We start from the raw sequence: 25,525 nt of genomic DNA, 5'->3' as shown, positions 1-25,525 counted from the left end.
AAGAAAAAATGTTTAAACAGTATATGTGTGTGTGGTGTTCCAACACAAACAAGTTACACATAAAATAATACGCAGATAGACAAATACCTTAGCTCGTGGATTGAGGTTGCCGATGGCATCAGCTTTAAAGTCATTTTTGTTCTTCCTGCACAGCACAGCTGTGATTATGATGATAATGAGAGTTACTACAGCAATGGGGGCCAACACTGCAGCGATTATCCAGAGGTTATTAGGAGGGTTTTTGACCACAGCTGAAAAAAGACAAAAATTATATGCTTAACAATAAATAGTTAATTATCACTTGATCTATTTATTGGAAGTATAACACAGCCTACTTTTTTAAAAACATGCAGATACATCTATCACACCCACGGTAAGCGACACAGCACACAGGTCAACCTGATATACAGTGTGCCTGATTCAGCTATTGTAGGCAACAATCTATAAGAGAAAGCAAAATGCTCTCTCTCTTTCTCTCTCTCTCGCCCTCTCTCTCTCTCTCTCTCTCTCTCTCTCTTTTCACCAACTCTGTCTCAAGCTCTCTCTCTCTCTCTCTGCTACCATACTCTAAGCAGTGAGGAGCACTGCAGCCCAAACAAACATTGTCCTGCCGCGAGGATTTCAGAGAGATTAGAGAAAAAAGAGCTTCCTCAACCTTTTCTTCTGCTCCCCTCACCCCAGCTCCAGCTCTTCTCTCTAATCTCAGCATGAGTCATGTGTTTTGGTTTGCCTGTCTGTCTATTTGTCAGTGTTTTCTGTATTTGCCTACTTGTCAAATGCTGTAAGGATGCTGTGCTTACGTTCTGCTTGCAGTTGGACAAAGTAGCCCAGGGTGAGTGCCGTGGTCTGAGAATCCACTGTATTCAGGACCTTGGCAGCTGACGTCCCCGCTAAAGGAACGCCATTGTGCTGGACGTAGTAAGTCATCTCTGCTGGATTCTTCAACCCTGACACCTTACGGATACTCACCATCTGATTGGAAAAGAAAAAACGAGGACATACAGTATGTTTCCCTGAACTACAGTACACTCAATAGCAGCTGTTACTTAATTGCCGGTTTATTGTTACGAGGTAAAACATAAGTAAAACCTTGCATTTTAAACATGGAGTCTCATGAGACTACTTGTTGAGTACAACATTCAACTTCTGGCTTGTTTTGATATGCCATTAGCAAATGATGAGCTGAGAAGCTCCCTAATTATCAGGTACTGACCACAAGTGATCAACTAAGCAAGTGCAAAAGTGCATATCGAAGTGTACATCTCATGAAATATTCATATTGTAAGAAATAAGTCAGCAAAAGTTGGATCATTGCTTTCATTAAACCTCTGACTAATATAAACATGTGCTAGGCCATAGAGGCAAAACATCAGATATATACAAGACACTGTTTTCACTCAGCAGTATAACCCCATGGATCAGAGACTGAAACTCAAACATAGCATTCCCAGTGGACTGCTCTGTCGGTTTCTTACCTGGACAGTGTAGCTGCCTACGGTGGTAGCTCGTCTGAAACGAGTGCCGTGCTGCCCTGCCAGCACAAACAACTCTGCCAGCCGCTGCTCCATTAGACTGGCAAAGCTTTGGTACTGTCCCTCCAGGCTGGCATTGTCCACGTCCTGGATCACTGCAAATTTAGATGCAAGAAAGAGGGTGAACAGATGGTTGTTAACAGAGGAAATACATTGTTGGCGAAGGGACAGAGCAGTGCAAAAAAGTCTGAAAGAGGCTGAATTAGAATTAAGGTCTTCACAGTTTTCATATTCCAACATACAGTATGTATTCATGTACAGTAAAGGCACAATGATACAGTTTGTACTTAACTAATACTCTAACACAAAAATCACCTACAAAACTGTAGTAAATCACAGCATACAAAAGTAATTTTTGCTTCTATTTCAGAGGAAATTTTTCCCATCTGAAGATTCTGTTTCCTGCTATGTAATTTTGGTGAGATTGATAAAGGATTCTCAGCCTATATGGGCTCTATTAAATGCTTGTGTTGCTCTGTGTCTGATGAATGTGAATGTTGACCATAACAACTTGATGAATCAAGGGTGTGCTTCATGTAAGCTCTGTTTCCTTTTGGTAAAAAATCACCTATTGTAGCTTCAATCAAAACCATGACAACTCAGAGTTGAGACCAGCAGGCAGAGCTTCAGTCCTACACGCTTTCCTGCACTTCCATCAGAAAAGTTACTCATCCAAAACCCAAGAGAAAATGTGTCTGCCCACCCCCATCAATTAACTGAAAAGTAAACAAGAGGAGTTATACATACACAGTTATACATAAAAATCTAAAACCACCACTGCAATAGAACAACAAACCCAGCCACTGTGGATGCACAAGCCAGTGCTGGTCCCAAGCCTGGATGAATAGGTAGGGTTTCATCAGGAAGGGCATCTGGCGTAAAACCTATGCCAAATCAAATATGTGCATCATAAATAAGATTTCCATACCAGGACGGTTGAGGCCTGAGTTACTAATGCCACCACTGGTAATGTTGACCAGCAGGGCTACTGTTGTGCAAAGGAAAGAGAGAGTGGGAAGGGCATGTCAGGTGGCAGCAGGAGAAGAGGAAGGCCAGAAGTGTGAAGGTAAGAGTCATAACTCTGGATGCCAGGACTATGATGGGTAATGATGATGGTGTGGATGAGAAGAAAAATGGGGTAATCCTGAAAGAAGAGTATGTCAAGAGTGTGCTGGAAGTGAAGAGAGTGTCGAGTTAGTTGAGTGATAAGTATGAAGCTGGAAATTGAGGGTGTGATGATGAATGTTGTCAGTGCACATGTCCCGCTAGTTGGGTGTGAGATGGAAGAAAAAGAAGAATTCTGGAGAGAGTTGGATAAAGCGGTGGAGAGTGTACCCAAGAAGGGGAGAGGGGTGATTGGCGCGAACTTCAGTGGTCATGTTGGTGAAGGGAACAGAGATGATGGGCAGGTATGATGTCAAGGAGAAGTATGTGGAAGAACAAACGCTAGTGGATTTTGCAAAAAATAAGCTGTATGGTATGACCAATAATGTGTGTCATGGTATATTTTGTTTCAGGCGGTTTTACAGAAAGTCTTTCTGTACATAGAGTTTACACAAATTGCTTCAAAAGTTTGTTTCTGAGTCAGAATGAAAATAAATGCAAGAACTTCTTTGTTGTTTTTTGGAGGCAGTTTCCATCCAAAATGTTGCAAGACCATCTACTACTGGATTGAAAATAAGACAAAATTCCCCTGTGTAGCGTAATTTATTATATATAAAATAAAATAAATGTAAATAAATAAAAAAGTGTCCCTCATCCCTCATCCCATTCTGTAATATAATGTCCAAATATAGGCTTTAAGAGGGCCTGAAAGCCTCTCTCAACACCCTCTGCAATTCCTCTCTTTATTAATTTCCACAATATCCTAAGACTTTCTTGCTGCATCAACAAATATCTCTATTCTTTTGGATTTACTTTCTGCCTCTGTGGCACAGTTAATAACCATGGACAGAAATGCTAAGAACTTAATCTTGTCCACACCAAAACAATATTCTCTCAATTGGCTTCATAACATGCCTCCTACCTTAATTGTTCTCCCTTACTTCTTGAAACATCATGGCTTAGACTTCTCTTGGACCTGATCCTCATGATTTCCATCTATTTATTTCCCTTTGGACAGTCTGCTCTCCATCCCTCATGATTTCTCATTGCTCCCAGGCAGTTTTATTCCAATTAAGTGGATTTCTCTTTTGTTCCAAATATCATTACTCTAACTTAAAAGTATCACCTCCATGTATCTTCCCCAGTACCTCCTAAAACACAAGAACTAGCTGCAGTAGCCCCAGTCAGGAAAGTCATCATACAGTAACGGTTACTTCAGAGAAACTGCTGGTGTTCCTGCAGTCACTGCTCACCTCTTCTGAGCTATCCATGGCCACGGAAGTAAACAAACTGATATGCAAGCTGCCTCTGATGTACAGTGGTTCCCTATGCAGATATCCATGGTGGTGCTACAGACACTAGTTCCTGTTATAACTTGACTCTAAGCGATTCATGCAAAAATCATGTTTATTTCTAAAGCAGCAGGAGGCTGACTGATAATCTGAGTCTTTCTGTGATGATTCTCATATTTACGAAGATGAGACAAATCAGGAATTCTTTCTTAATTCATGTTTAATGAATACAAGCTCGGAGAAATAGTCTAGATGCATGAGACAATTCTAAGATGCGACCAGAAAGCAAGACACTAATGGCGCTTTTCCACTACACAGTTCCAGCTCGACTCGCCTCGGGTTTTTTTGCGTTTCCACTAGGGATAGTACCTGGTACCTGGTACTTTTTTAGTACCTGCTCTGCTGAGGTTCCAAGCGAGCCGAGCCGATACTAAATGTGACGTCAACAGACTGCCGGCCACTGATTGGTCAGAAGAGTCATGAGCCGTCCCACACAATAATCAAACCTGCATTTTTAAATACCGGCAACAGCGTTACAGTCATTTGTTTCTCTTCTCTTGCTTTGTGTGTGACAGAAAGCCACATATGGCAGCAAGTACACCACTGCCTCAATGTCCTCCACTGTTATTGTGTTTTGTGTCGCATATATAAAACGAAGTTACCACCCCGCCCACGTTGAGTAGGTACTTTTTTGTAATGGAAAAAGTCATTGCTGGAACCGTACTCGCATCGTTGACAGAGTATGATCGTTCAGTTGGGACCTTTCCAACTAAATTTGTCTTATATATGTAATTCTGATGACAGACATACTTGACTGTTTGGCTCGTACCCTGAGCCAGTTGACCATATATAGAAATACATACTAACACTGTCGGAGGTTGCCCTAATAACCGTCATTATTCTTGAGGCTTCATTTGGATACATTCTTGACCTAATCTGCTGTGCCTCAGATCTGCCTATCTCAGAGTTAACATCCTGCAATGTCAATCTAAGATTATCCAAGACTAATATGCATCGCTCTATCACATTCAGAAACATTAAAAATATTGACTTGTTGGCCCTCTCCAATGGAATTGATGACTTCCCCAGCGGAGAAAATGTATCCACCACAGATGAACTGGTATCTCACTACAATGATGGACTTCATGGACTGCTAAATACTCTTGCACCTCTGAAAAATAGGTCTGTTTACACCAGCACTACGCCAGCTCAAAACTAAAGGCTGTCGTTTGGAGCGCCTTTATGTAAAAAACGGTCTTGCAGTTCACAAAGAAATGTATTATAATCACATACTTCAATACAAGGATGCTCTTTCCTCAGCCAAGACCACATACTACTCAACCTTAATCAGGACAGCTGATGGGAACACTAGAGCCCTATTCTCAACTCTCAACAATATTCTGAAACCACCTGATGCTCTACCACCTCACTTACTCACAGTTACACAGTGTGATACCTTCATGAGCTTCTTCAATGCCAAAATTGAAAATATCCACCAGACACTGCCTGCTACAAATAACTCTGCATCCTCTCTGCACTCTTGGCCTACATCTTCCTTCAGCTCTCCGCTCGCCAGCTTCATACTGCCAACTGTCTCCGAAATAACTGATCTCATTCATTCCTCACTGACTGCTGGTGTTGTTCCATCATCACTAAAGACTGCTGCAATAACACCAACACTCAAGAAACCTGGCGCCGATCTGAATGATTTGAACAACTATCTCAAACCTGCCATTTCTCTACAAAATACTAGAAAGAACTGTTGCAGCTCAGCCAACACCCATCTGTCTGACAACAATCTCTATGAACAATTTCAGTCAGGCTTCCGTCCTCTCCACAGCACTGAGACAGCCCTAGTGAAAATCACAAATTACCTCCTGATGGCATCTGACTCTGGACTTCTGTCCATTCTGGTTCTCCTCGACCTGAGCGCAGCTTTCGACACCGTATCCTCCTGGACAGGTTAGTCTCCATTGGAATCACTGACATCCCTCTGGCTTGGTTCAGATCATATCTCTCTGGCCATACACAGTTTGTTCAACTCAAGAACCTAAGATCTGGCTCCTCTCCAGTCTCTTGTGGTGTTCCCCAGGGCTCAGTCCTTAGCCCCCTCCTGTTCATTATTTATCTTCTGCCTCTTGGTCACATTCTTAGGAAATTTGACATACAATTCCACTGTTACGCTGATGATACCCAACTCTATCGTTCCACTAATTTCAGCATTCTGGGGATATGAGCTGTAGGTTATCTGTGTTTGAAATATTACCATTTGTATTTAAACTTGATTCATATTGACTATGCCTGCAGCACAACATCAAAAAAAGAAAGGATACAGAAAAGGAAGGAGTGCCAGGAAGCAGCTAAGGGTAGCAGACCTTAATGCATGGCTAAAACCAAGTACTAGCACCAGAATTCAAGAAAGAACACACTGTCATTAGTTTTATTGCTTTGCATGTCTTCCAAGCCTATGATAATGTGAATGAACTCATGTTGACAATAATTTGTTGACACAAAAGAAATGGCAATTGCATATCACTTTCACCTACACAGGACACACAGCTAAGTAGTTCGCTTTCTATTAGCACTTTATTTTTTAACTTTCCATTCATTTCCATATTGTGTAAAGGACCGGAAAAAAATAATTCAAAAACACATGCTGCCCTTTTCTGCCTTTGAGCAAGATCTCGTCACACCCCTAACATCTACACACATTCCCGAACTCGCCGATCCTCCTGGGCAAAGAGCCAACCAGCTCTTTGCCCCATCTGCCAACTTAACCACCATGGGGTCAAGAGCCTTCAGCCGATCTGCCCCCCACCTATGGAACTCTCTCCCACCAGACATTCGCACTTCAGACTCTGTCTCCACTTTTAAATCCCGCCTGAAAACACACCTATGCAGAGTGGCATACTCTGTCTCACACTAACTATGCAATCACGTTATTGTTTATTTATTGTACTAATGCACTTTGTAGTCACATTCATATTTATTCTTTATCTTTACACTAAATGTTACCTGATTTATATTGTTTGATGTACTGTTGTTGTGTTATGCCTTTTAAGGTGTCCTTGAGTGCTTTGAAAGGCACCTTTAAATAAAATATTATTATTATTATTATCACTAATGCAAGGAATCTCTGTTTGTCTGTCTGTCTCTATGCATGTTCTTTGCATATCTCAAGAACCATTAATCTGATCTACTTCACACTTGGTAGGTGTAATGCTGAGGACCCAAGGAAGTGCACTGTGGACACACGACATGATCAATATTTAATAATCCTTGAATGAACAAGCGGTGGGCGTCTGCCCTTTGCATGTTACAATCATGAGCACGGGCAGAGATCAGAGCTGTATAACCCTGCCTTGAGAGAGAGACAACGGGAGGACATCTCTCTTTGTTTGATCTTGTCAAAAGTTTGGCTTGTTTTGTCAGCTTCTTGGCTGACAATTTAAAAAAAAGACAAGTAAAAGAGAGAGAGAGGGGCGAGTGAGCTGAGAGAATGAGGGAGCGACAGCAAGAAAGTGCTGAATAGGAGAGGCAGCAATGGAAGGTTTTCTCTCAGAGAGAATAAGCTTGTGACACTTTCACCATGTTACGTTCCAAAGCACAAATAAACAACCATCAAACACTCAACAGATGATTTACTGTGGAGACGGTCACTCTTAGTTTCATTTTCCTTCTCTGCATTTCTCCTTTTCATTCATTCAGTGGGTAGGATAGCCAAAGAGATGAACAAAGTAGCAAGAAGTACGAAGAGATTCTGTGTAAGTTGAAGGGAGAGGTGGCAAAAGCTAAGGAAAAGGCATATGGGAGGCTCGACACTAAGGAAGGACAAAAGGACTTGATTGCCTGGAGGGACCAAACTGGGAAGGATGTGCAGCAGGTTAGGGTGATAAAGCATAGAGATGGAAATGTGCTGACCAATGAGGAGAGTGTGTTGAGTTAGTCCACACTTTTATTACTTCTAGGCTGGATTATTGCAATTCATTATTATCAGGCTGTCCTTACAAGTCTAAAGACTATCCAGCTGGTCCAGAATGCCTAACTAGAAAAAGAGATCATATTTCTCCCATATTAGCTTCTCTGCACTGGCTCCCTATGAAATCTAGAATATAATATAAAATCCATCTCACCTACAAAGCCCTCAATAATATGGCACTATCATATCTTAAGGAGCTCATAGTAACGTATTACCTTACTAGAACTCTGTGCTCCTAGTTTGCAGGCTTACTTGTGGTTCCTAGACTCTCCAGAAGTAGATTGGCAGGCAGAGCCCTCAGTTATCACGCTCAGCTCCTGTGGAACCATCTTCGAGGTTGGGTCTGGGAGACAGACACCCTACATGCCTACATTTGAGCGTAGGCATAAAACTTTCCTTTCCTTTTCTCCCTGATTAGTCTTGGATCATCCCATAGTTATGTTGCTATAGGCCTAGACTGCTTGGGGCACTCTCCATGATGCATTGAGCTCCTCTCTCCATGTGTACACATTCATGTCCTATTAATGCATGTTACTAACTTAACATCTTCCCCATAGTCTGTTTGAAACTTCTCCCCACTAAAGGGGAGTTTCCCCTTGTTGCTGTTGCCAAATGCTGGCTAATTGGGGAATTGGGTGTCTGTAAATTGAAGAGTATGGCCTAGACCTGCTCTATGTGAAAAGTGTCTTCAGGTTACATTTGCTGTGTTTTGGCTCAATATCAATAAAAGTGAACTGACTTGACATAATCTGTTCCATGATATCAAGAGTCAAAAAGCAATAATTCTGGTTGTACATGGTGTTCAGTGTCTGTAAATCCCATTATAGAGGGGATGACCTTGAATTCACTTGACCTGTCATCACAGTAAGTGCAGGGTTAAGAGCTATGCAGTCTTATCTGAAAGGCCCATTCATTACATAACATTGTGGGTGCCCTTGAACACTGTCTTGTACTGTATATGTAGCCATTCATAAAGCCAGCAGAGCAAATAATCAACAATCCAATCCAACTCATTACTTAGTATTAGTTAGTTATTACCAGGATAGAGTGCAGTCTGTCATCTATCTCTAAGTTTCTAGTAATAATAATAATTATAATGATAAGGAGCGCCCTGATGGTTGAGTGGTTTGAGCACATGCCATGTAATCACAGCGTCCCCGGTTCAAAAACGGCCAGGGACCTATGCTGCAGGTCATTATCCTCTCTCTCTCTCCCTCTCTCTCTCTGCCCCCCCCCCCCCCCCCCCCCCACCCGCAAAAAAAACAAACATTCTATTTATAAAGCACTTTATATTTTCAAAGCAAAATGCTTAGCTCTTAATGGAAAGTTAAATACACTCAATAATGTGTTTTGCTTCTTGTTCCTACAGTTGAACATATGAGCTTCACTGTGCAGTACGATATGTGCAAAAGGCTGTTTTCACATCCAACTTCTGAAAGTGGAAAGTTTCACTGTGCTCACTGAAGATCCAACTTTAAGGGGTGGCCAACAAGCATAATTTGAGACATCACAACTAGTTTGGAAGCCAATCCTGGTTCAGTATTTAATGTACACAAGTGTGATGTGGAAATTTGAAGTCTCCCATACACATACACACAATCACATACTATACATCCTGTTCTGGTTGTTTGTGTATCATGAAGTAGCAAAAAAAGTTGTCCGGTCGGTATCCTGTCAGCATCTTAAAAATGCATGCACTACAGCATGTGATGTTTCTATATTACAATTACAATGGATTCATTCTGCAAAATAACACATAAACAGTATGTTATCCTAAAATAAATGACAGTTTTCCATGTTCAGTGGAAAGATGTGAAACCTGTGTGTTTAATGTGACACCCTTACCTGTAATAACCCAGAAATCTCTGGTAGCGACTGAGGTGTTCAGATTGTGATACTCCAGTGCTGCAAGGACATAAAAAACAATCATTCGCCATTCTCATGATAAATTATCAAAATTAAAAGCATCAAAGCATCATCATGAATTAAAACTGAGGAAATTAGGTAAATACATTGTGTTTGAAGATTTTATTTTACAGGAGAAAAATAATTGATTGTATTAAAACAGATTATAAAATTAAACGGTAAAATTGAGATGTATTACAGAAAAAGACAAATGGTAGATTTTTGACAATTTGAAAAAGCAAGGTAAAGTTAAATCTAAATAAATACAGGATTGTCTAAACCTGGCCTCTCATTCACATAAGGCTTCTACCTGCTTCTGTTGTCATTTAAGCTAGAGTGGACAAATTAGAATAAAACTTAGAATAAAAAACAAAACAAAAAAAGTAATATTCATGAAGAACAATATTCAAATTATTATTTTCGCAGTGAAAATAATAATTTGAATATTGTTCTTATCATTCCAACAAGTGGTGACAGCTATTATTTGAGGCATCAGTGCTTGTATATGTGGGCAAAATGTGTAAAACCTCTGAAACCTTTAAGTGAAGAGGGGAAGATGTTACGGTTTTCTGCATTTTGTGTGGCAAAAATCTTTAAATTTTAGTTTCAAATCCTCATTATCACCACATGTCAGACAAATGCAGCAGCAGGGAGAGCTTTCAGTTGCCCGAGCTCTGGCTGTCTCTGTGTTCTCTTACATCTATTTCCTGCCTGATTAAGCTCTTGTGCTGGAGGCTGGTGCAGTGTTTTGGGGGGAATGCTGTATCACTGGCCTGTGAAAGCAGTCTCGCTACAGAAATGTACACTCAGGCATGAGAGCAAAGAGGAGAGAGAGGTGTAGGGAAAGGAGGGTGGGAGAGAAACAGTACGGGCTTTAACATTGTTAATGGGGAGGGATGCAGGGCTGCCGGCAAAATCAGTTCAACACTGTCTATACATTTAAATCATGTGGAATATAAATCGGTGAAGAGGTTTCACATGAGTTTTCACTGCTGTGTGATGAGAGCCTGGAGGACACAGACTGAGGAGCATTTTTAAGTCATTTCTTGGAGTGAAAAAAATGTCATATTTCGAAATTAGCAATTTGGTTCGAACTATTGATTGTTGTGTTCTTAAAGAGACATTTTGCAAACAGCCTCACTCATATTTCTACTGAGAGAAATTGCTGAGGAGCAGAGGGGGACTAAAAGAGCAGAAAGCAGCAGTCCAGCCTACATAAGCGCCACAGAAACAACGGAGTCCTTGGCGCTACAAACAGGCACTCCGGAGTGGTGTGAGATCCTGGGCCTTTTCTGTCATAGCAGAGCCCCAAGGTGGTATGAGAATCCCACACTGTTAATTATTTACTGTGATAACTGGCTTTGAAGTGAGGAGGCAGCCGCTGCCAGCATATGCTCACGCCTCCTGTGAACAGTGTAATGTCACTAATGGCAAGGGTACAAAACAAACAGAGCAAAATCACTGTCACTCACTCTCTCACTCTTCCTTTTGTCCTCTTGTCTTACTGGGTTTTCCTCTATGTCAGTTTCTATTCCCTCTGAGTTCTTCCTTGGTATCTAGTTGCCCTCTCTCCTTCTTTCTCCCTAACCAAATCATCCCGCCTGTGGGTAGCTTCACTTTCTAATGTAATTCAATCACGACACAAAGTGAGCTTTAATTGAATGCTCACTAGCAAATATTCTCTTCATCTTTATCTAAGCACTGTGTAAACCACAACTGCCAGCTGTCTGCGCTACAGTCCCAGTGGTGATGCATCTCAATTCAGGGGCTGCATCCTTCAAAGTTTAGATTTTAAAACAGAAAATGTCAAACAAGTTGACAGTCTGTTCCACAGACCCCTCCGAATGTGGTCGAACTACTGTATGAAAACTTCTTTCAGCCAACCTGTTTGAAGTAATTTCTGTAGCCCTAATTTAATCCATTGCAGGAAAATCTGTTGTTTAAAGTGTATACTGTCCTCCTTAGGTGTAACAACCCAATTCGACTGTTAGCCAAACTCCTTTATTTTCTTTATGCATTGCAGATGTGAACATGGAGTGACTAGAACACAAATAAAATATATAATGTATTTCAACAATATACACACAACAAAGGCAGAAATAAGCGTTATTGATCATAATCAATGGAAATAACTTTAGCATTACATTAAACACTAGCATGAAGCAATAAGCATTAACCTTTAAACTAAAGCAACGTCAGTTGTCCAAATTATCCTTCTTATCTACAAGAAATCTTCATGAAACAGTATAAACTTACAAGGACGGCCAGCATTGGCTGAGAGTGTCTTTCCCCTGCTGTCATCCTTAGCACATGTGTGTGTCAACAATATAGTGGCGCAGTTACACTCCCAACCAACAGAGGGCGATAAAGACCTAACAAAAGCCCATGTTAACAAATATAACTGCCTAGAGGGCATAATAAAGTGGATTCATGCATCCCTCATCAACTCATAAAGGGAAATATCAGGGAACTGTATCATATGTACCACTTGGTTTGGGTAGTCAAGAATGGCTGGTAAATACATGACCTGATCTTGATCAATGAAAAAACCATGGTAAGTCTGTCATGAAAGTCACTATTTGTTCTACCCGCTGGCTATGTTAATCTCAGGCCCTAAACATGAGTTCATCTCTACCGTAAAATGGGGGTTAAATTACTACTGTTATTTACCGCTTTGTCAGCTATAAAAAATATATCAGATTTAGCAGAATACACTGTTAAATTTGGTATTTGTGAGGATAGATAGATGCCTCACTTTCAGGACCTGCAAAGAGTACACTTTTGTTGGTTGGGCCCTTAAAAGCATTCAGAATTTGGGAACAGTTTATCGTATGTCTTTCTAGAACAGTATTTAACTGAACATGATCTCTTGGTTCTCAGTTTTGCTAAATATAATTCAGTCATATACAGTGTGGGAGGATTGAATGCACACCGTGGTTCAGAACAAGAGAACAGGAAGGTAAAAACGTAGTTATAAATAGCTGAAAATAAGTATTTTTTTATTTTCATTACCTTAGAATGAACCCTTTATATCTAGATAGGAAGCAGGTCCCCATCCATGTCGACCACCATCTTGTACCACCATATTTCTATAATAGTCCAGACTGTACAAACCAAAGACTGGTTCTAGAGAGGACCTTTCACAGTTTCACAGCCATCACAAGTTCTCCTACATGCTTGGAAGGCAGGGGGAGTGGACAAGTATTCAGTTTGTTGCAATCTGCAACCTCACCACTAGATCCCACTATATCTTACACACTGCTCCTTTAAATCCTGGCTCAGGCACAAACTTTTCTGTGATACCAAGCATGACCTTGCATTTTCAAAGCTCCATTATGCCAAACTCACCAATGTCTGGTTAGATACACAAAACTGGATGGTGTGCTGTTCCTAGAGGTGGTCCTTAGCCAACTGAATATCAGTCTCTTGATTTATTAATATTCCAATGTGTCTTTCTTCTTCAGATTGTAAGGCAGAGGTTTGATTATGCAAGATAACTTTAAGCAAGACACCGAAGACCCTTTTATACATAATGCCTTAATTTTTAGTTGAATTGACTACTGTAATCCACTTTCTACCAGACTCAAAAAAATCTGTAAAATAATTACAATTGACAGAATTCGGCCGCCAGGCTCCTCACTTGAACCAGGAAGAGTGATCACATTACACCCATTTTAACTACTCTACACTGGCTCCCAGTTACTATTAGAATTGATTTTACTATTCTTTTAATGGTTTATAAAGCACCAGCCTATATTGCAGAGCTACTAAAACCCTATGTTGCAACCTGTCCCCTTAGGTCCTCTAACACCCTGCTGCTGCTCTCACAGTATCCCATCCATAAAAACATTGGGTACACAGCTTTTTCTGCCTAAACACCTAAAATCTGGATCACGTTACCAGCCAAAATTAAAGAGGCAATGTCAGTGCATACTTTCAAAACCTACAGTCTTCAGGCTTCAATTAACTTCCTTCCCAACATTTAAAACATTTGCATGTGAGGAGATTAAATCCCTATCAGTTGTAGGAGCTCAGTTCTGTTGTTCATCCTATCTTCTGACCTAACTGTGATGGAGGTCAAGCAAAAATAGTGAATTTTCCATTCAGGGATCAATGAAAAATGATATCTCATTAGATATCAGAGTACTACATCTGCCATATTTCCCTCCACTGAGAAAATTCCCCAGTTACACTGGGTATGGAAACAGGCTGCAGAATGGGGATGTACTGGGAGTGCTGTTTAGACTCCTACTGATTCCCTGTCACTCTTCATTTGTTTTTCTCTGAGTATAACTCTAACACAGATGGAGTGCTCGGCCACAGATGCCCTCAAAGGATCAAGATGAAAGGCACTGACTTATTTGTGTTTTTTGCATCAGCTATCTCTAAGTGACTCAATCATTGAAAAACTACTGTCATACACATCCAATTACAGAGAAACTGGACATCAGCCAGGCATATCAATTGAATTCCTGTGTTCTACAATTGAGTAGGTAGACCTTATGAGGTAGTCCAGTCCATGTGAATGCAGAATGCTCAGAAAACAACCACTTTCACTAAGTTAAAATCGAGTACCATTTCCATGGATGGACAGGATCTTTCCTTCTACTTGAAAAGTCAATCACAATATCAGACCAACATGCTTTGTGAGAAACAGCCTGAAAACTTTATATTGAACCTTTGGTAGGCTTCAACACAAGGAAAAAACTAAGAAAAGAACATCAGTTTTCTTTTTGTTTGATCCAATTTCCATTTGAAGAACCAATAAAAAAACAAAAACGACCTCTGGTATTTCTCCGTATTAGGCTGTTGAATAACTGCTGACAAGAGATGTATTTCTGAATGTAAATTGTGACTTACGCTCAGCAATGACAAGTGGTGGATAGAAGAGGAAGTAGCCCACCAGCTCCGCTGACAGCTGACCAAGGAGGTTTGAGGCAGTGGTACCATTAAGGAAGACAGTCCCATTCTTCACAGTGTAGATCAACGATACAGCGGGAGAGCCTGCTGCCTGGGTGACACTCAGCATCTGGGTGTAGGCCAAGAGAAAGAAGACGACACAGAAAAATAAACTGTAGGAACAGTCACATAAAATGCTTGGGATTATATCACTGTAATGTTCAAATCTGAAAGATTAGTGCAAATCTTGTACATTAAATGACTGATAATAGAGAATGAAAAACAAAACATCAATTATTGTGTTGGATCAAAAAATATGAAACTCATCAATGTGCCAAATGGCTGGCAAGGCATAAAAGGGAGCAGAAATATTGTAGCATCAATTTTTTAACAACATAACCATCAAATTAGCTTTAATATAGGGTGCACTGTAATGTGGTAGCTAATTAAAATTAATACAAACACTGGCTCCCTACACATAATTAATTTGCATCTGATAAATCAGCTCTTATTTTATATTAACAGCCTATGCCTCTTACACTAAGGGACAATCTGCTAAATCATCTAAATCACATGGTAACATTGATGTGTAACAGCAGTTGAAGTTACATTTATTCTAATATTCCACAAGTAATATTTAGCAAACTATAGTGTACATCATCCATCTTATCTTCTAATTTGGTTGGTGGATGGTCCTTTACACATGGTATTTTTTAATAAAAAGGTAAAAATGTAACACCAACTCTCAATTTGATGGACAATGACGATGAATTCTACACACTGCGTGTTTCACCGCTAGCATTTTATCAACAGTCACAACACCAAAACCTACACACTGCTAGGAGTACACGCCTCTTTCATTACAGTACCTGAGCAGAGAGTCTGCTTTTGATGTTGACCACTTTGGCCTGCGCTTCAGAAAACACCTTCTCAAGCCTCTGCTCCATCATTTGAGAGAATCGACAAGAACGTGGATCATCACCTGCCCCCACAAACTGCAAAACTGGAGCAGAAATTTGAGATGAGCTTAGAAAACCGTACACTGACAAAAGGGTACGAACAACAACGCAATATTGTTATTTCTGCTTCTGATGTGGATTCACAAGATTTATTTATTTTTTACTTCTCAGACCTAGTTTTTGCTGAAAGTGCTCACAACAGGAACAAATAATATGAAGTCTCAAGCTCATCTCTGACTTATTTTTTTCTTTTATCCTCATTGAACACTTGCTGACCTGTTTTCAGCTGGAAGCCAGGGGCTGGGCTGGGTCTCCATAATGCAGCTGGGAGGGGCAGGGCTGTTACCATGGGGAGGTACTGTCGTAGGTCTGCAATCAGCTTATCACGGCCATAGGAGCCCAAACCATCCAGCACCACAGAAGGGGGGTAAACCATGTCCCCTCCAGTCACATGATAAGCCACCGTCATGTTAGGAGAACCAAAAACAGTCTCGACCTGAGAGAGCAAAGTTAAACATATTGGTAATGGTATTTTTAATTAATGATGGTATTTTTCCCATCATTAATTGCACTATTGCTGGGTGATATTAGTCAAAGTTTATATCGCAATATAGTATACATGTTTTATGTTTTTCTCTGCTAATTTCTAACTACAGGACTTTCTTCTTTCTTCTTTTTACTATTTTTTGTGATTGAAGCTTAAATCTCATTAACAAGCACCTACTCATTAAGGTAACAAGAAAAAGTTCAGATAAGAATACAAAAATGCTCTTGCTTGAGGCAAATTGTGAGATAATGTGGTCATGGGGAGAACAGTTTTGATGGTTCTTTACCTACTTCAAGCAAGTTTTTATTCTTACTACACTGAAATGAAAAGAAAAGAACCACTGCATTAAAGGTAGGCTATAAAATATCTTATGTATGAGTGGATTCCAATTGATCACTAATGAGAGCATGAGGAACAGGGCGAAGATGATTATGGAATACAGATATGTGCTGAAAACCAAGAGGGAGTGAAGGGCTGCTCGGGAAGAGAGAAGAGAATAAAGATGAGGAAGCCATGGGAGAGACTGTTAAATAAGGTCTTTGGGACAAAGAGACCTATGTTCCACCCAAAGAGGCAAGGTATCACTGCATTCTCATTCTCAGGCAGGAAACACAGGTGAAATGTTTCTGAAATGTGTCATGACATTGAGTTTGACATTTTTTGGTGAACTGTGCTTACACAAAAACCAGAAAGGGAATGATGAATGATGACAGATGTAGTGAAACATAATTGTGTTTGTGAGAGAGGTAAAATCACTCAGGTCTGCCATCTAAACCCATCTGAACGCTCGTTGACAGGGAGATCCACTGGCCAACATACTGAAAGCCTACAGTCTCTATAGCTGAGTCACCACTCTGCCACCTCACAATTCAGCCTTGTTATGAGCTCTGTGAAAAGAGCCCTTTATTATCACTTCATCCTCTCAGGCTTCACCCATGTGAAGGTGTTATTAAGTGGTTGCATTTCGAGCAAACCAGAGATTGGTAACACACCCACTCAAAGAGCATGAACAACTGCCAGCAGATTAACCCAACAGTTGTTTTGACATTCGAAGAAATGTCCAGTCATTGGAGAGCTCTAACTACATGACACAAAAATAGTTCACTTTTATATTTTTAATGGCTCAAAATTGTTTTAGTCCAGTGGGTTGAATTATATTTCTCATCATCTTTTTAGCATCAGCACGTTGCTCTCCTCCCAACCATTTATAACCTATAATTAAACAGGAGCAATTTCCCTTGCCAACAGCCTTATTGGATGAGAGCAGTGCTACTAAAAGGAACCCAAGCAATGTCGAAATGGGTGACAGGAGTGCAGTGAAGCAAGACACCTTTAGAGACTACAGAGACAGAAAGAGAGAGAGAGAGAGAGAGAGAGAGAGAAATACTGAGAGAGAGAGAGAAAGAGAGAGAGAGAGAGAGAGAGAGAGAGAGAGAGAGAGAAGGAGAACATGTGAGAGCATTGACCTTCACATGAACAGGACGAATATGCAGGCCCCACTCTCAATTACCTGATACTTCCACATTGAGAAATACAACACACACACACACACACACACACACACACATACACACACACACACACACACACACACACACACACACACACACACACACACACACACACACACACACACACACACACACACACACACACACACCACATTACCTGGACACATATCCTAACCATCACCACAACTTGCCTAACTGGACATGGTTCCCAATTGGAGCCATCCCTAGTTAACTGTACGAAAGTCTGAAATTTATCCCCAAAAGTAGCCTTTGACAGTCCACACAGAGAGAGAGAAAGAGAGAGAAACACATGCACAAATAGATGCACTTAACACTTGCTCAAAATTGTGGTCTAAAGGCACTTGAACCCACAGGAGACTAGGTGGTCATACAGGAAAGATACATCACATTGCTGCTTCATTTATTTTTGGTTTTTACAAATGAATTCAATTCTAGCCAATACCTTTTCTAACATGTTCAGTGTACAGTAGACAGACACTAACCTACCAACTAGCTAACCTTATTCCCTCAATGATTGCTTTCTCTCACACAGACTCAAACATGCATTGAATTTCTACTTGTGTTTTAGTGTAGCTTCTCCCTGCCAAGAGGTGCTCCTGATAAAAAGTCATGCTGAGCTAAGGTATGAGAGGCTTATTGGAGGCAGAGAATGGTTTTGGCACAGTGGAAACCATGATTGGTTCTACAAATGGCTAATCCACTGACACAAAGATCATTGTATGTACTCTGGATCTGTTTGTATCTCTGAGTTTTTGTGAAACCAAATCTGGGGTACTCACTGCTATGGTAAGACTGATGAATGTTCTTTTGGGTGATTTGAGGATAAATTAAATAGACTACGGCTGCTGCTACTTGTAAATATGAGATAAATAGAGCAATGCTTCTGATGTACAGCATTGCTACAGTCTCTATCTACATCTTGTTTTAGCGTTACTGTTACTCAAATATGTGACATCCACACCCACAGCCTTCTGGGACACATTCAGTCAACCTAATTTCTATATTAGTCCTCATCTCTTCTCACATAGCCTACATGAGGGTTCTTGGTTTAAGTGTCTAATTCTCTTCATGCTAATTAATCTCCAGATTTGTGGTAAGAAAACAACAAGGAACCGTTTACTGTTGACTAATGTTAAGAGATTATTTGATATTTTAATGTACAATATTTGAATTCTATGATAAACCTCACATAACATGAAAACACAAATTGGGAGCTTAACATTAAACTGTTCATTCAGTTTAGAGAGACTCACATGAAAAAAATAGGAAAAAATATTACTTCACTCCTGCAAACTGCACCAAAATATTAGCATCAGACATCCAGTCTGAACACTACTTCTTTCCATCTGTCAGAACCTTTAATGTTTTCTAAAAACAAGACTGACATAAACTTTTCATTCAGAATTAATTTAATCAATTTAAAATGTATTTCTGTAGTAGCTCTACTTTAGGCAGCAGGGGTTGTTGATCATTTGCAGTTTACTTGTCACAGCTGTTCAGCACATGTCTGTGGAGTTTTGAGACTGGTTGATGCTGTAGAGATAAAAACAGCACTGCGGAGTCCATACTTTTCCAATTACAGTCCCGTATGAAAAGATACTACTCTATGTACAGTATGTATAAACCAAAGATGCTACTATAAGAGCCTGTATACACTTTAGAATGCATCTTGGGCAATCGGATCACACATTGACAGCGCTAAATACAACTATAAACAACCACCAAGAGGCATTTTGATCTGATCACTTACACCACTTGCTGAAGTTGTCTGGGACCCATTTGACCATCAATATTTTGTAGTGTAAATGTTAATATGTCCTTATGTGTCCCCAATAAGGACTTAACAGGAGAATACATCATCACTGCAGGATGTGAAGATTGTTTGGGTGATCCCAAACAACTTTGTCCTGCCAATCTCAGCAGTTGGAATAGCCCACATGTGTATATTAGTTCTTAAAACATTTTTGTTTACGTACTTAGCTAGCCCATGCAAAAAAAAATGCTGGCACTTGTCTGACAACAGACTGATGTAATAACTGTGTGAAGGGCCTTCTGACCTTCTAGTGGAAGTGATGTAGGCAGTAACAAAATCTGAACATAAATGACACCTTGGTGATGCATCATAGAGACAGGTGTGAACAGCAAAACACAATTCAAGACCAAGTGTAAATAGCCGCTAATTCTGCCAAAAATAAGAATAACCCCTCCAGCTTTGAGTCAGTTGAGTGATCTTTACAGTGTCAGGTGAGTACTTCGAGCATGAACCCTACCTTTTCTTTTTTTAGGTTTACAATAAAAGTTAAAAATGTAATAAGCCCATATTTATGGGGGAAAGTACTATATGTATCCATTAGTTGAAACAGCTGTATTTGCTGGTTATATAACAACGTCTAATAACAGTAACTAATAATCTGACCTGTGCCTGGGCTGAACTATCATTCAGAGCTTTTCGGAGACCTTGACTTAATCCCCTGCGCAGATTCTGTCTCTGGATGCTGTCCAGCCTGTTCCTTCTCACATAGATGGAGACAACTATGAGAGATGCAGATACAAACAGACAAGCAGAGGGTGAAACAAAGACATAAGCAGAGACAAAATATGTTAGAGCAATATAATAATTGCACAATTAAAAAAATACTCCAGAAAAACATAATTGTTGCTGTTTATCAAGACAGTGTAGCAAAAGTTGTGCATTTACCTGTTCGCACCCACATTCTCTCTGTAATGTTGCACTGCTGTGGTGGAGCTTCTGTGGTGGTGGTGAAAGGCGAGATAAAGATGGTGGTGGCCCCCCTGGATGGTGTCATCCTCTGGACAGGAGGTGTGAGCGTTCGCCTGCTAATTTGAGCCCTAAGAGTTGTGGTGGTGGTTCTCCTGCTCGCAGGTGCAGGCTGTGGTGTGGTTGTAGTAGTTGACTGTGTGGTGAGTCTTAGGGAAGGGATGGTAGTGGTGGGGTTTTTAGATGTTGTGGTTGAAGCTAGAGTCGTGGTGGTAAGCTTCACAGAGGCTGTTGTGGTGTCCTGTCGAGGGGTCAGAGGTGATACCTGAGATGTCCTCTCGGTGGGCCCAGCAGAAAGATCAGTTCTGGCTGATTGAGAGGGGGCTAGACTGGCCTCTTTTTCTTTGGGGAGAGTAGGTGCAACTGCTCTGGCTGTTCCAGCAGTTAAATCATCCCACCCCGCCTCTGTAAGGAAAAAAAACATCACTTCCTGTGAGCGATCAGAATCTATGGATGAGATCAGACTGGATCATGGAGTGACAGATAATGATGCAGTGCCTTGGTGCATTGCAGGTTTTGTTGACTGTATTACACCAGCGAATTTACTTTTGATGATGACAATGATGATGAAGCTTTAGACAACAGTGAAGTGGTGAGGTTCATTTGCTACTGAGAAGCTGTGAAACCACTAAATGATGACAGTGAAGTCTCTGATGAAGACGATGATGGCAAAGGCTCTGTTGGTGAGTTAACCCTTTATGTTTTAAATCAATTGCGTTGTCACTACTTGTGTATGAGAGGGGCACAAAACCATTTGAACCCCAAGCTGATGGAGCAGTTGTTACAGTCACTTGCTGAGGCACACTGACAACCAGAGCAGATCTGAAATTAGCAGCGGATCATTGACTACTACTACAGTTGGATCAGTTAAATTTAATATATCCATATTAGGCTGTTGTCCATCTTCCAGCTTTGGATGCCCATATAATGGTCCTTCTGCTTGTAAATTGACATTTGCCCTACCAAACCCAGTCGATGTGTTTTCTGATTCAAAGGTTCTGCTTTGTAAAGGCTCAGGCTTGGTGACTTTCAACCTTGGATGTGGCAGTATTAGTTTTGTGCCAAAGCTGTAAATAGCACTAAACGTCTTGTCACTGGAATTAGCAGTTGCTGCAGAGGAAGTAGTGGAGGGCATGGTTGTTTGTCTGCCTAAATGAAAATGAGATTTATCACTGCTAATGCTGGTCATTGGTCCCTTAGAGCGAGAAGAAAAGTTTGTCCCCTGTGTTTGGATGATTTCTGACCATGATGAAGGAAAAGGCTGCTCATTACAACCCGTGAGTGTCACATCCTCTTTACGAGAGAGACTTTTAAGTGTTTCTAATGCAGCCCCAAAAGTTACTGGGGAAGAGGGGATTTTAGCGGAAGATCCTTTGCTGGAAACTTCAGAGCCATTATTTAGCATAAAAACATTTTTTGTAGACATGATTCATGAAAGATGGGAACTGGCCTGATGAAACAACTTTCCTGTAAAATGCCCCTCTAATGATAGTAGAGTCTTCATTTCCATTAAATAAACGAGACACTGAACTATTTGTAGTGTATCTGTGTAAACTCACAGCGGGCCTGTTTCCATGTGTCCTGTGATCATTGGACACAGTTGATGTTTTTTTAATGTCACCTGCACTAATTTTCCCCTCAACAGTTGAAAATATGCTGTGACTTCCTCTCTCTGATATTATGGGCAGAGACTTCAGGTGATTTTTTGGGTGGCAGAGTTAGACCTGAGATTATATACGATTTGTGTGAAAAGGGAAGGGCAGGTCTTGTTTGAAAAGGTCTTTGTGAGGGGATCAGTTGTGATGATGACGGAATGTTGAGTTGGTTAGATAAATTAACCTTACTGCTGACAGACAGCAGGCCAATGTTATCATTAGTGTTGTTGCGGTTTGGACCATGGCTTGGAAACAAGGGCAATAAGTATGCAGGGCGAGTGGGATGTGAAAGACTTTCATGCATGGTTTTATAGGTCATAGCATTTGCAAACTCCACTGGCAATGCTGAACTAGAAAGAGACATCCTACTGTTGGAGGAAAAGATCATTTTTGGTGTTGGCTATTCTTTGAGCTTCTGAGTTACTCTCGGGAGACCCTGTTTGTTCCTGCACATTTATGACTTCATTACTCTGGAAATGAAGTGAATCTGACTCAGATATCGAGGAGTTTGTTACTGTTCTCTTAATCAAACTAAGAATTGAACCAGTGGTGGACTCAGGTCTTGACTGTGCGAGTGAAAGTGAATTATTTCGGTAAGCTTGAAAGGAAACAGACGTGAGCTCTGCTCTTGCTATCTCTCCCTGGTTGTAATTTATATTGATAGCAGGAACTCTGGGGCTGCCTTGACCTGCTGCCATCAGTAAATCACCAGGATTAGATGCATGCTCCGAGGACATCATGTCAGAGCAGAAAGGTGTTAGCTTCGTGATTGCAGTTTCAGACAGAGATGTTTTACCTGGTGGAGTCTCAGAGGAAACTGTAAAAATCCTGGTGATGCAGAAGGATTTACAACATGTGAATGGAGAGATGACATGATTGCATATCCAGCATTTTTGTGAACCAAAGTCTGAAGGCCTACCCCTATCTTGTCTTTTTTCCCTGCATATGTTGTTCGATTCAATATCTGCTCTGTGACATGATTAGAAAATGAATAGCCTTCAGGAGTAGACAGCAGTGCTGATATGGGACTTTTTAAAACTCCCTGCTGCCTTAGAGCTTGGCTCTCTTGATTGGAGAGAAATGAGGTGCTCATTTCACGATTATTGGATTATGAGCTTGAGTAGATCCATGTGAAATATTTAAAAGAATCAATCCATTGTTTGAGGTAAAGTATGATGAATATGTGCCATTTGCTGGTGTCTTGATCACATTTGTGCTTAAACTCCCAATATGTGTTCCACTCACTGCATGGATTTTATCTGCTGATGAATAAAGTAAGTATCGTGTCACTTTATTGCTCTTTTCAATGCTGGTTTTACTTGTCACTATTTCATGTAGATGAAAGAGTGACAGTGCAGTTGTGCTTTGTGGTGCCTGTGCAGCAGCTGGTAGATTAACAGCTGAATGAGCAGTGGATTTGTGCAGCAGTTAAACTTTCTGTCAAACCCAGAGATACTGCTGGTGCTAATGTTGCTGTTTCTCTCTGAGGGGAAGAATTGGACAGAATCCTTCGACCTTGAGATTAAGCCGTTTTATTGCTCCAATGAGTGGAAGATGATTGAGAAAATAGAGACAGTAAGGATGGTAACACAGAGGAAGTGGATGGAATTGATGAAGACAGTGATGATGATAACAAAGAAGATGATGAAAATGAAAAGACATTCCCGGTTCCATCCATCAAGGACACATGTGATGGTCCATCTGCCATGATGAGAGCTTTAGGTGGTATGGTATGTTGGTGAGACATGCTTGAAGTCAGACCTGAGCTTTCAGGGTGGTTTCCATTAGCGCCTGCAGAAGACGTGGAGGAAGAGGACATCTCTGAGCCCTGGCTGGAACTATGTAAAGGCCATTGGGTGGTCTGGGTCTCGTCCCTGGTGATAGTCGGTGAGGTTCTGATTTGAGAGAGACTCAATGGATGTTTCACAGTCCCTGCCATGACGGTTAAGACAGACGAAAAGGCAGGCTGGCCTGATAAACCTCCCCCCTCAGACTCAGAGTCACCATCTGAGTGGATGACTGAAAAAGGCACCTCCTCTGCCGCCAATATGTCGGCCAATGGATGAGAAGGAGCAGGTGTGACTGTGGGGTCACTTGGTAAAGACAAGGAGCCAGAGGCATCATAGGTGGTTTTCTCTGTTGACAAAACAGAAGAGATGGCAGATTAATACTGATATGCTGTGGGCCACTGACATGCTCTTACAAAAAAATCAGACATGGAGCCTTTGGAAAGGAAAACAAAAACTCATAGGAATTTCTGGTGCATTTTCTTTCAAGGTTTTGTAAGTTGTAAATTAAGGCTTTTTTAATGCTTCCTCGTGTAGCTGTAGGACATTATTTAGGCTGTCAGGTTGTGTAAAAGTCCCTTTGACTGGTGTTAATTCTTTGTAATTGCTCAAACAAGAGAACGGCATGCTCAACTTAAATGTGTTCAGAGTATAATGGGTACCAACCTAAAAGGCACAAGAATAGCAAATTTTGCATTCAGCACTTTTAATAATGGACCACAGCAGAACACTTGAAAAAGAAGAAGACACGTTACATGTTACATGGTTCAACTTTATCCCAAGGTGTAGGCAGACAGTTAAATTCTGGTGGCTCTGGAGTTTGTGGGCTACAGTTTATTTGAGTGGAGGAGATAGGGAGAGCTTCTCCAAAGAGAGGCCTATTGGATACACCAATATAAATGGGTATTTCTGATGTATTTGTATTTTTTATGGGGGTTGTGCTCATGATGATTTTACGTATGTACATATACACATTTTCTTATTGTTAGTGTGTAAAATAATTGGTCACTTATCTCGTTAAAAAACAGAATGTGATATATTTGTTCTTACAACTTAATTATTCTTACTAGTATATTTCTTACTATTCTTTGTCTTTTGATGATGTTTTTTGATGATTTTTATCAGCTGGTTGTAAATCACTACCTGGTCCCCCAGTTCCCTTAATAGGCATCACACCCACATACATCTCAGAAATGCAGAAGAAAGCCTTGGGCTGAAACACAACCGTTTCCTTCTGCTGCTGTTTGCGAGTGCTGACAAATTCACTTGCTATTTTCAGTCCTTTGTATTTGTTCATAATTAATTATAAACATAGGAGATCCATTAATAAATACTTGTACTATTCTCTACCTCTTTATTTAGCCATCAACTGTGCAGTTATAAATGTTAGGAAGTCAATAATAACAGCTATTTACAAGTAGAGCAATGATTAGTTGATTAATTGATCAACAGAAATGTAATGCCAACTATTTTAATAAATCGATTAATTGTTTTGAGTCAATAATGATATAATAATATTTTGATTATCTTCAGGTGTTAGTCAGGACAAAAGAAG

The 25,525-nt window shown here is 40.5% G+C and overlaps 1 protein-coding gene across 1 annotated transcript in view; it reads right to left on the bottom strand.

The window, feature by feature from the left end:
- The window catches only part of kiaa1549lb (KIAA1549-like b), a gene marked incomplete at its 5' end in the record, with an annotated part of 37,648 nt that extends 13,319 nt beyond the window's left edge, over positions 1 to 24,329 (bottom strand). Inside the window, 10 exons of the mRNA XM_053319237.1 lie at positions 88 to 251; positions 801 to 972; positions 1,476 to 1,627; positions 9,753 to 9,812; positions 14,673 to 14,841; positions 15,581 to 15,714; positions 15,947 to 16,166; positions 20,166 to 20,281; positions 20,448 to 20,900; positions 23,945 to 24,329. Coding sequence (XP_053175212.1) covers positions 88 to 251; positions 801 to 972; positions 1,476 to 1,627; positions 9,753 to 9,812; positions 14,673 to 14,841; positions 15,581 to 15,714; positions 15,947 to 16,166; positions 20,166 to 20,281; positions 20,448 to 20,900; positions 23,945 to 24,329 — 2,025 coding nt within the window. The remainder of the gene's footprint in view (positions 1 to 87; positions 252 to 800; positions 973 to 1,475; positions 1,628 to 9,752; positions 9,813 to 14,672; positions 14,842 to 15,580; positions 15,715 to 15,946; positions 16,167 to 20,165; positions 20,282 to 20,447; positions 20,901 to 23,944) is intronic.
- Positions 24,330 to 25,525: the final 1,196 nt, after the last annotated feature.

Source organism: Scomber japonicus, chromosome 1 (assembly GCF_027409825.1).
Source record: "Scomber japonicus isolate fScoJap1 chromosome 1, fScoJap1.pri, whole genome shotgun sequence".
In the NCBI taxonomy this organism is placed as follows: Eukaryota; Metazoa; Chordata; class Actinopteri; order Scombriformes; family Scombridae; genus Scomber; species Scomber japonicus.
This window is presented reverse-complemented; position numbering and strand designations above follow the sequence as displayed.